The sequence below is a fragment of the Phyllostomus hastatus genome, unplaced genomic scaffold (assembly GCF_019186645.2).
Source record: "Phyllostomus hastatus isolate PE091 unplaced genomic scaffold, TTU_PhHast_1.1 phas_contig_34, whole genome shotgun sequence".
NCBI lineage: Eukaryota > Metazoa > Chordata > Mammalia > Chiroptera > Phyllostomidae > Phyllostomus > Phyllostomus hastatus.
Genome location: NW_025333857.1, coordinates 36,449,384 through 36,462,453, shown reverse-complemented (window position 1 = coordinate 36,462,453; position 13,070 = coordinate 36,449,384). Strand labels below are relative to the sequence as shown.

General features: G+C 31.6%; 1 protein-coding gene across 3 annotated transcripts in view; it reads right to left on the bottom strand.

The window, feature by feature from the left end:
• Positions 1-13,070, bottom strand: part of VPS13A (vacuolar protein sorting 13 homolog A) — a 208,293-nt gene that overhangs the window by 20,108 nt on the left and 175,115 nt on the right. Inside the window, exons 68-69 of one of the 3 annotated variants that reach the window (XM_045840536.1) lie at positions 8,339-8,453; positions 5,256-5,831 (exon numbers count right to left, since the gene is read on the bottom strand). In XM_045840536.1, the coding sequence (XP_045696492.1) occupies positions 5,760-5,831; positions 8,339-8,453 (187 nt within the window). In that variant the 3' untranslated portion in view covers positions 5,256-5,759. The other 2 variants (XM_045840537.1, XM_045840535.1) reach the window with 2 other exon arrangements.

The window sequence follows — 13,070 nt, the reverse complement described above, 5'->3', positions numbered from 1 at the left end:
CCACGCGGGTGAAGGCAGTTATCGTCCGATTGCAATTAAGGCAGTGTTTGAAGCTAATTATAAACATCTGTCATTTCTGAAAGAAAAGAAATACACAACAACGAAAACAGCCTCCCTTCTACAAAAACTTACATCATGGCACTATGATATCTTTGTAAGAGAAGTAAGAGATTCAAAAACATAGATAGAATTTAAAAATACCTAAAATGGATAAGAATATACTACCTCCACTGGACAACCCAGCTATCAATACTCGTATACAATGAAGGAAGAAGACAAGGGTCACACACACACACACATTTTAAGGCATAGAAAATTTTTTAAAACACATGGAATCAAAAGGTAGAAATATGTTCAATCAAAAATGAAAAATCTTCTGTAAGAAAAATCAGCTATAAAAATAGAAAAGGTTTTGTTGGCTATTTGTCCATTCTGGAAATAAAAATCAGGCTTTCCATGTTGGAGATGAATCTATAAATAGGTCATTTTAAAAATCTTTACAAGTTAATAATTTTGTTTATAAAAATTCACAATAAAATATATAACAGACATTTATATATTTGGATCAAAATCACATAAATAAATAATTTAAAAAGGAAATACATCATCAATGGTGGAGAAAAAAATAAATTTTCAGAGTATATATTTCTTTAACAATGTAGAACATAATCTACTTTAATTTTTGAAAATGTTCATGCCTCCTATAAAATCCTAAAATTGTAGATTGAGAATAGTAGCTAACTCATTCATAACAGGAATTTAGCTTTGTCCATGGAAGTATGAGTCAGTAAATTTTAACTTAATAGAAACCTCACATTTTACAGAATATATTCAGAAAATCTTTGCAGACATATGTAGTTAACAGGTTATTGATAAGTTACTATGGTACAAAAACAAACATGTCTAATTAAGAAGAATATACTTAGCTTAATCTCTGACTGTTTTTAAACACAAATAATGATTTTAGTATTCTGAATGTTCAAATATGTGGCCATATCTAAGATACAGAGGAATGGCATAATACAATTTTGTAGATGTCTCTGTTACCATTTCACTGCTCAGAATATATACACACACACACACACACACACACAATAAGGGTTACATTAAAAACAAATTTTATAAAATTATTAAATATTTATTTAAAATGATATTGGAAGTACACTGTTGCTATATATATATATATGTGTGTGTGTGTGTGTGTGTGTGTGTGTGTCAATATGAAGTAACTGCTAAATAAATTCATCACACTGATTGAGAAATAATTATGGACATGAAAATGGTCTACCACATTAAAACAAAAAACCCATGAACCCCTCTATATGATAATCATAAATTATTCTAATTTCCTCCCTAACACAGACCTATTTAAAATCATGTATTTTATTTTTCTTTGATTTCATGCCTTCCATGTTTTGTCTAGTACTACTTGTACTCACTGTACTTTATGAACTCATTCATTCACTGAAATAAAAAATTATCTAAATATTTTTAATCGGTCTCCATGTATCTCCATGTAAAAGGTACAGGGATAGAATAACAAATAATACTGACATTCTTTTATATATGTATCCCTATGTTTATTGCAGAATTATTTACAATAGCCAAGGTATGGAAGCAACCCAAGTGCCCATCAACAGACGAGTGTATCAAAAAAGTTTTGGTGTAAACATACAATAAAATATTACTCAGCTATATAAAAAATAAGAATGAAATTTTACCATTTGTAACAATATGGATGAACCTATAGGGTGTTATGCTAAGTGAAGTAAGTCAGTCAGAGAAAGATACATACCATATTATTTCACTTACATGTGGAATCTAAAGAACAAAACAAATGAGCCGACAAAATAAAAACTGACTCATAAAGAGAACAGAATTATGGCTGCCAGCAGGGAAGGGGGTTGGGGAACAGGGAAAAAAGTGAAAGTTAAGAAGTACATACTGGCAGTTACAAAACAGTTGCAGGGATGTAAAGTACAGCACAGGGAATATAGTCATTAACATTATAATAACTATGTGTGGTACCAGGTGGGTCCTGGAAACATCGAGGGGAACACTTTGTAAAGTATATGATTGTCCGACCACTATACTGCACACCTAAAACTAACAGAAATGAATACTGAACGTAAACTGTAACTGAAAAATAAATTGACATTCTTTTTATACATCCATCATAAGTATTACTTGATATCAATGAATAATCTGTGTATCTTATTTAGACTCCACAGGACCTTCAATATTTTTGGAGTATGATAAATTATAAGTTTGCAATTAAATATATAAAATAAAAAACAGAGGATTGGAGGGGCAGTAGAGAAAATGTACTCAAATAAAATTTGGAATGGTGGTCTCTAGTCCTCTCATCAATACAGAAAAGTGTGATGCAACATGTCACCACAGGGCTTAAATCAGACAAAGAGTACAGCAGCTGCTACTATAGCAGCTATGCTTCTGCAGTGTGTGTGGCCTTTGGATGTAAATCCAGCAGCATGTATGTCATGCTGACCACCGATGTCCCAGTCACAAATCAACGAGGCTCCACCTGCAAATTTTAGTGACATGTCATAAAATCAACACTCAACACTGCATCAATGATAAGTGTTTTGAACTATTTCAAAAAATAAAATCTATAAATTCCTGATTATTTTAAATATAAACAAATTGAAATTTATTCTGACTTCCTTTTCTGTAAGGAATATTAAAGCTGGCACTATTATTACATTTATTATCTATTTGAGATGTGAGCACTAATTAATTTTACTTACAGGCTCTTACAAACTTATCTATGGTGATGGGTATCCACAATTTCAGGTAAAATTTTCTTCCTGCCAGCTTGCAGTATGTTACTCAAGTGTTAAGTAGACACAAACAAAATAGAAAATGAGTGATTAGTTTTCCTTAGGGAAAACCCTTTTTTCTATATGTAAGACATAGATCACATAGAAATTTGGAATATAAATAAAGTTAAAGGACATGGAAAGGAATGGTATTACATATTCTTTCAAACATAGCTTTCTCACTTGACTTCCTTGTTAAACGGATACTTCCATTTTAAAGTTTTAATTATTTACAGAGCCACTAGTAAACAAAAGATCTGTTCACCTTATTAAAGTCCCAAAGTTGAACTCTTTTTTTTGTACATTTGCTGAGGAATAAGAAGATACAGTGGAACCTTGGTTGTCGAACTTAATTCATTCTGGAAACCTCTTCGAGAAATTTGAGAACTGAATTGCCGGAGAGGTGTGTGACTGCTCATGCAGGTATCAGAGTGAAATGGTTGTTGGAAAGAGAATCAAGACCTGAAATACTGTTAGACAACTGAGATGTTTTTTCTGTGAACAACTTGGTCAAGAATTGAACTGTTTGAGAACCAGGAAGTTTGGGAACTGAGGTTTGACTGTATTTTTGAACAGGCCCTATTTCTCCATCAAGAAAACTGCAGTGTAAAACAAAAAAACCTAATTTTCTACATATTTGATGAGGAGTAACAAGAGTTTTTGGTCCAGGTCTTAAATCTCCAACAAGAACACACTGATGTAAAATGATAATGTCATCCTTAGTCTCAAACATTTCTCTAAAAAAAAGGAACAAAATATTAAAAAAAAAACTGAAAAAGTAATACCTGTGGTCAAAGGAGCTTAAAAAGAATACTTTTCAGTGGCAGAGACCAGAAAGAAAAAGGGCAATTAAACTATCAAAGAACGTATTTCATTTCTAAGGGCTAAAAACAAGAGTAGTGAATGCTTAAGACCACAAGAACAAAGTTTATTAGTTACTACAATGTTGTTTTAAATCTTTTTATTGTTCAAGGCATTTTAAATAAATGTAATCCTACTTCCAATTTTCTTTTCATTAAAATGGTGTCACTGATGAAATATCCAGAACTTTTTCCAGATAAATTCTTAAGGATCTTTATGAAATCTGTACTATAGAGTTAAGTGTCACAGACCAACCACAGGAAACTCATTTAATAAGTAGTTTAGCATGTTTTCTTTTAAAGGTCTTGTACCTAGCAAAGTGGGAAAGTAAGAAGCCAAAGAACACATTCCTCCAGCATACATAATACTTAACAGTAGGCTGTATTCTTTATAACTTCTAACAGAACCAGCAGGCTTTGATTTTGGCCGAGGGTGACAAAGCAGTGGATGCATGACAAATTGTCTCTGATACAAGTAGTGACTATTTTAATGTACACTGTTTTCATTCATTCGCTTATTCCAAAAAGGTAAGAAAATTACTTTGATGAAAACAATAATTAAAGTATTTGTTATTCACATATTTCTTAGTACACACGACCTTGGTTTCTATTTAATTTGAATGAAATCTAGGCAGGTAGTAATTTCAAGAGCTGATAATTTTTTAGCTTCCCTTTCTTTAAGTTCAATTTTAAACAGTCATTTTCTAAGAAAGAGAAAATAGTAATCCACGGAAATAAAATCTTGATAAACTTAAGAACTTATATGCATGACCCATGGACATGAACCATGGTGGGAGGGATTACTTGAGGGAGTAGAGGGTGCTGGGTAGGTAGGGGTAAAGGGAGAAAGGTCAGGACAATTGTAATAGCATAATCAATGCAATATAGTTTAAAAAAGAATTAGAAGAAATTCAGAAATCATGGGCTGCATCAATTAAGTCAAAAGTTGAACAATTAAGGAAATTATTTAATGCAATCTAATGTAAGTCCATTATTAACAGAGTGCATAATGTAAGTCAAGTCAAAGGTTCCTCTGTTGATCCAAAAGCACCGCAGTCTAAAGGGATTAAACAACATAGTACTAATAGTCACTCACTTTTTAGAGGTCTTTTTAAAAATAGTACTCTGATATACTAAGGTGACAGGAATAGGTTCAGTAAGTAGAAATTACAAAAAGTAAAACTGTTCAGTACATAAAATCTAAAAATTTGCTCACAGAAACACAGGTAACATTTTTCTAATATTACCAAGAAAAACTATACTTACTATAAAAATTCTCTGTCCTGAATTAATTTGTATCATTTTATAATAGGGATATTGCATATGGATATGTAAGTAAGTAAATATAGTGACTATAAAACTAACTTTGTTCATTGTTTTACTATATGAATGATATATATCATGTACAAAAATAAAATAAAAAGTAAATAAAAGAACACTTTTTTTTTCATTCACAGACTATAAATGATCACTTCTGTGACAAATCATAAATATTTCTTATAATAGTCCAAACTATATGATTTTGGAATAGAACAACAAATTTGTATTGCTTCAAAATATATGTTTATTATTATTAAAAGAAATTTGACAAAAATACTTCTAACATGCTAAAGAAGGATAAAATATTGGCTAGCTATTATTTTTTCTTTTTTTTTTTTACACAATGGCATTACAAGACAGCCCAAAACATATACAAAGAACATTAAAAATGAAGTTTTGCTAATAACAGATAATTTAAAATAAAGCCAGTTAACATCAACAAAGAAGTTTAACTTTAAATCTTAAAGACAAACTGTATTACAAAACTACAAAATATATACAAACAAATTCTATAATATATAGTATGCAATACCTTGGATATAAAATACATTTTTCTGTGCTCAAATAATGCAATTACTTTGCTTTCTGAAATAGTGTAGGAAAACATTTTGAAAAGGAAAAGTATTTTGATTCACTAAAAATGGGCATATAAGTGTTATGGTAGCAGTCATATAAAACATGTTAATGAAATATTTTAAATAAAATGACAAACATGTGAATTTTAACATTTGAGTTGTGACTAATCATCATCATCATCATCATCTCTACTGCTACTGTGAGTCATAATCCATTCCCTGTAGACCTGAATTTTCTGTAAGCATGTCAAAGGGAAAAAGAAGCACAATATTAGTTAAGAATGACAAATTCCTTGGAAAACATGTAAACTTATAAAATGTTCAAGGAATCAGAATAATTCTGAAGCAGACTTTTCAGCTCTGAGTAGGACACTAGTTATGGATATAATATTCCATAACTTAATAGACTAAGATTGAAACTCTACTGGCTGCTACATTTAATGTATAAAATAGTCTGGTGATACCAATAAAGTATTCTGGGGATATATTAGAATTATTCTATTTCTCTAGTAGGAAACTTTGATTTACCACTAGGAAGTACTATAATAATCTGCTACTTCCTAGACAGAAAGCTACACAATGAAAGCATATTTTATATTTAATTATTATATAGGGGCATATATAATTTAGTAAACACAGAGCACTAGTTTTAGAAAATTAGAAAATAAAAGGAGAAACATTTTTAAACTATTAAACATTTTCTAAGGGTATCATGGTTAAATCTAAACTGATGAGATTTTAAATCCTGTTTCTATGTCATCTCTTTACCACAGTATTCATATATTTTAAAGCTTTTATTAACAGTACAATAGAGTTTCGATTCAAAGAAGCACTGTTAACACCAAAGCAACAACCCATTCTTATACCTATAAGAGAATAATGTTAACCACGAACATGCTAAGGCATCTGGTAAATTCCTGTAGGTATTCCAGCTAATGCTGTGTTTAATTTTCTTGCTGAAAAACAAGTTATGGCCAAGAAGGATTATGAGTTTTCAGTCACTTAAATAGCTCTTTTACTAATAAATGTTAAGACTGGCCAAGTAAAAATAATATACATTTTTTTTAAACACAATCAAATGTCATGATTTTTAAATCCCGAAGTTTAAAGCTTCAAAAAACAATTAATGAAGATGTAGAATAGTTACTTGTCAGTAAAATCAAGTTATCAACCATGAGAAACATCTATTATCTCATGTTTTCTTATGTATTCTAATACATAATCTGTTTTCTAATAATGATGATATATTTCTAAACTCTTATTTATTCATCCCTACTTCCTATTAAGTTTATTAAAACAGTTTCTTAAATATTTTTAGTTGTTTAAAAGATGTGATAACTATTCAGTCTAGTAAAATGTTAGTAACCTGTTATGTTCTGAAAAGGGAAGGCAAGTACTGAGCAGAAAGGTATGTTTCAAGTGTAGGAAGCACAGGTTAGTTCTGCAACATTCCCCTTCCACAGAATGACGCACTGCCACTGCAAGGCCTGCACAAATGCCCGAGAGAGCACAGCCTCCCACTAGACTGCCACTTCCATCTCAACATGGGATCATGTTGATGACTTAAAAAATATTTTAAATACAACGTAAAATCACTTTACTAAACATCACACATTAATTCAATGGTTATGCTTTACTACATTAGATGAAAGTACACTTGATGCAAAATTATATACTCTGCATGCAGTGAGCAAAATATTACTTTTATTGATCTTTATCACTTCAAATATGACAATATTTAAAATCTCAAGGCTATAAAGGGTCATATTCCCACAGTATATTATTACCCTGAATATTTTCAAGTCTATACAACATAATAATTCCTTGTTTTCAAAAATAATTTAATTTAGTATTCTACATCTAAACCACACAAACTACTTTAAAATGGTATCACCTATTATGATGTATATTACCTATACCATAATTCAGATTTTTAAAAAGTCCAATTCACTAGTAAGAAAGTAATATGAACAGATATAATATTGTACTACCAAACTGTCTATTGTTCCAAAAGCTAATTTTCCTCACTAAAAGATGTTGGCTTTCTTGTGAACTACTTATCAAATTCCACAAGGTTTTAAATAGACTATATAAGCATAAAGCAGAAAGAGGGTTTTGGCCACTTGAGCACCTTCAAAAGAAAACACATGAACCCAAGAATTCGAATCGTAATGGTCCTGATTTTTCTCCTTATCCATGTCTAATTGGACATGAGAATTATAACAGGCATAAAAGCTCCTACTGGCTTGATAAAGAGAATGAAGCACCCTAAAACAAAATGGTCTAATTGGCTACAAAATACCACTAACTATGAGAGAATATAGGCACAATGGCTTTCAACAAATCTACCAAATCCAGCAGAGAACTAAGAATAACCTATGAGAAGATCAGATTCACTAAAAATCCTATACAGAAGTTACCAAAACAAAAGTTTTTCTTTGTATTTAAAACACTGAAACAGCTGTAGGTAGTTTGTAAATTTTAAGACTAAAATCTACTGTTGGCTTTCACTTGCAAAGTCATGCATTAACTCTTTTCATATCAAATTTTTTGATGCCTGTAAAAAAGAAAAAAAATCTCATAGTAAATAAATGTACATTAAAACCTAATTAAATATAAGTAACTTATAAATGGAATTAAGCAAATCATAAGAAAGTTTTAAAAATCTAATATATATTAAAGCATTATAGTGACTTTTAATAAAGCTAACTTGACTAAATTAATTTTAACCTAACTTACCCACCTGTAACATTTGATTTCCAGTGCCATCCCTTAACCTGTAAGGTCGAATAACTCCATCTTCATTAAAGAACCTAGGGGGTCGCAGACTCTGCACTTCATCAGAAGTCTCTGTTGCCCTAGAGAGAAAAAAATGTAGCTTGATTTTAAAAAATATTCAAAAGTTGATAAGTAGTCTTTAAAATGCAGTTACTAAAAAGAATTTGCTTTGGGATAAAATAAGACTATCATACCACTTCTCTTTAAAAATTTGTCTTTATGACACAAATAAAGTAAGTTCTTTAGAAAAATGTAGAACTGTAAAGAAGTTTGTTTATAGTGAGTGCTCTTGGACTTTGTAGATCAGAAAATCAGGAAATGATGACTATTGCTTTTTCTCTTCTGATTTAAAAACTTTATATTCTTTTTCTTTTCCTCTGATGCTCTCTAGTTCTTCCAGTACAATGCTAAATATGAGAGGTTTTCAGGCATCCCTTCTCATTCCTAATATAAAAGAGAAAGCCTCTAGGAGTTCTCCATGAAGTACAGACATCAGCAACATTTTCTTAAAGATTTTATATTTATTTATTTATTTATTTATTTATTTATTTATTTATTTATTTATTTATTTATTTTTAAAGAGGGGGAGAGAAGGTAAAAGAGAGAAAGACCAATGTGCAGTTGCCTCTCGTGCACCCCCTATGGAAGGTCTGGCCTGCAACCCAGGCATGTGCCCTGACTGGCTATCGAATCAGTGACCCTTTGGTTTGCAGGCTGGCACTCAATCTACTGAGTCACACCAGTTACAGCTGTTTTATTTTTTAAACACACTTTTTGTCAGGCCAAGGGAGTTCATTTCTACTCTTAAGTTTGCTGAGAGTCATTTCTTGGTTACTGTTACTGTTTCTGAAAATCTTGAATGGGCAATAGATTTAAGTAAGATTTTTTTCTTTTTTTAAAATATAGTTTTTTAAAAAGATTTTGTTTATTTATTATTTTTTTAGAGAGGGGAAGGGAGGGAGAAAGAGAGAGAAAGATCAATGTGTGGTTGCCTCTCACATGGCCCCCACTGGGGATGTGGCCCGCAACCCAGGCATGTGCCCTGACTGGGAATCGAACCTGTGATGCTTTGGTTTGCAGCCCGTGCCCAATCCACTGAGCTATGCCAGCCAGGGCTAAATAAGATTTTTTTTCTGATCATTGCTGGGACCATATGGTTTATTTTCTTCAGTCTAAATGTTATAAATCTCATTATATGTTTTTCTAATGTTGTTCAAATATCCTCAGAGCCCTCACAGTTCTACTTGGGCTTCATATATATTGTTTGAAACACATATATCCATCACTGAATTTGGTACTTTAATATTTTACTTAACATTTTCAATTTATGAACCTACATGAGAATGGTCCATTTGTTCTTTAATCCAACAAATATTCATGCATTCAATAAATATTAATTTATTACATAAATATACCTTACCACATGTGTCCACATATATAGACATACATGCATAGATCACATTAATATTTCTAATTAAAAGCAGAGATTGGCAAAATCGATAAAAAATAGAATCCAATCATATACAGGGCCTGGCAGAAGTAATGCCTGCTTGAGTGTGGTTGGTAGGGTAATAATATGGCTGTAATAACTTATAGTTTTAATTTGAACATTTCACCTAAAATGTCATATGGTGTACTTGAGTGTGATATTGTTATATTACGGAATTACATGCTTAGGATTTCGTAATAAAAAAGTCTGTAATAAAAAGGGGGCATTATTTGTGCCAGACTCTGCATATGCTGTTCATAACTGGCTCACTTTGAAGTCAGAGACACAATTAAGTTGAATGTAAACAGAAAAAAGACATGTCATGTAAACAATAACTAAAGAAGAGCTGGAATAGTTATAGTGAGATAAAAAAATTAAAGAAAAAATTCTTACTAAACACAAAGAAGGACAATTTTATCATGAGAAAAGGGTTAATTAATACATCACAAAGACAGAAAAACTGTAAACATGCAAGTACTTAACAACAGAGTCTGTGAATACACAAAGCAAAAGCTGACAGAATTGAAAAGAGAAAAAGGGCAAGGATCAAAGGTGGGAGGTGGGATGGCTAGGGTAGGGGGGAGTAAAGGGGGAAAATGGAGACAACTGTACTTGAACAACCATAAAAAAATGGTATTATATCAACAACCACAAACAGGCCAATAAAAGTAAAAGTCTCTACAAAAAAAAAAAAGAGAGAGAAAAAGACAATTCAATAATAATACTTATTTTAATATCCAACTCTCTATAATGGATACCAAACAGACAGAGGATCAGCAAGGAAGAAGAAGACTTGAACAACATTATAGCTTACTAGCCCTAAAAGACATCTCTAGAACACTCAATCCAATAATAGCAAACAACATATTCTTCTTCTTTGTTCTGTTACCATCAACATCATTATAGATGTCCTCCACTTGCCCCACTCTGTCCACCTCCACCCAACACTTGCACTTCTATTTGACAATGCACTCAAGGTTTTAGCAAAGGCAAGAAAAAGAAACAAAAAGCATGCAGATCAGAAAGAGAGAAGTAAAACTACCTGTAGAAACCCTAATGAATCCACAAAACAACTATTAGATAATCTACAAGTTTGGTAAGGTTGCATAATACAAAGTCAATAAACAAAAACTAGTTGTATTTTTATATATTAGCAATACACAATCCAAAAATGAAATTAAAACATTTATAACAGTACCCAAAATAATAAAATACTTGGAATAAAATTAAGAAAAGAATACATATACTGAGAACTACAAAACATCATTTAAATAAATTAAAGACCTAAATAAATGGAAAGACATCTGTTTTCATAGACTGAGAGATTTAATATTGTTTACATGGCAATAATTTCCAAGTTGATCCACAGATTCAATACAATCCCTATCAAAGTCCCTGCTGTCTTTTTTGCAGAAATTGACAAACTGATCCTAAATAATTCATATGGAAATTCAAGTGTCTCAGAGAACACCTAAACAATCTTGAAAAAGAAGAAAAAAGAGGACTCACAATTCCTGATTTCAAAACTTACTGCAAAGCTACCGTAAACAAAACTGTGTTATCGGCATAAGGATGGACATACAGAACAATAGAACAGAACTGAGAGTCCAGAAAGAAACTCAACTGATGGGGAAAATGGTACTGAGATCCTTCAATGGGGGAAAATAGTCTTTTCCACAAATGGGGCTGGGACTAGATATGAACATGCAAAAGAATAAATTTGGACCCAACCTTTCTTCGTATACAAAAATTAATCAAAATGGATCAAAGACCTGAATTTAGATGATAAAACTATAACTCAGCTAGAAGAAAATATAGGTATAAATCTTCATGGCCTTGGAGTAGATAATGCTTTCTTATATGTGACACCAAAAGCTCAACCAACCAAACATAAAGATAAATTAGACTTAATCAGAAAACACTATCAAAAAAGCTAAGGCGAAACACAAGTAAGAGGAAATGCAATCTAGTTTCCAGAATATAAAGAAACTCTTACAGTTCAACAACCACTCAATTAAAATATAAAAGAATCTGAGCAGACATTTCTTCAGAGAAGACATATATACCTATACATAAACATACACATATACAAAAGTACATGTACATATACATATACGGTCAGTAAGCACACAAAAATGCTCAACATCATTAGTCACTTGGAAATGCAAATCAAATCACAATGAGCTATTACTTCACACACAATAGGTTACTTACATTTTAAAAAGAAAAAAGGAAAATATCTAGTGTTAGAATGTGAAGAAATCAAGAACATTTCTTGCTGGCAGGGATGTAAAATAGTGCAGCTGCTATGGAAAACACTTTGGCAGTTCTTCAAAAAGTTAAACACAGAGTTAACAGACCAACCCAGCAATTCTACTTCTAAATACTATAAACCCAAGAGAACTGAAAACATGTCCACATAAAAACTTAAACATGAATGTTCTTAACAGCACTATTCATAAAAATCAAAAACTGTAAATAACCTAAATACCCATCAACCACTGAACTGGTGACCAAAGGTGGTATATCCACACAATGGAGTATTATCTGGCCATGAAAATGTTCTCATTAATACTGCAATATAGATGACGTTGAAAACATTCTAATGCTAGATGAAAGAATCCAGCCACAAGAGGCCACACATTATATGATTCCTTTCACATGAAATGTCTGGAATGTGCAAATCCATAGAAACAAGAAGAATAGTAGTTGTTACTGGCTGAGCAGAGGGGGTAATAGTGAGTGACCGCTGACAAGCACAAGGCTTCTTTCTCTGGTAATGAAAATGTTCTGGAATTATATAGTGGTGATGGTTACACAACCTTGTATATGTACTGAAACTACCTGAAGTGTACATTTAATATGGTGTGTTGTACAATATGTAAATTATATCTTGATTTTAGATAGACTATATATGAGGGCATTTAAAGCAACATTATATAGTATGGGGTTATATGAGAGGGAGGTAGATGTAATTATAAATCATAAAAGGGCAACACGGTTTTGTTGGTGCTAGAATTGTTTAGTATCTTGAGTGTGGTGGTAGGTACACAAAAATATACCTGATAAAACTGTATGGAATTAGTGCACATATAAGCAAATATGTACAAGGAAAACAGGGGGATCTGAATAAAATCAGTGGGTTATGTCAATGTCAATATCCTGCTTGTGATACTGTGTTATGGTTTTACAAAATGTTACCATTGGG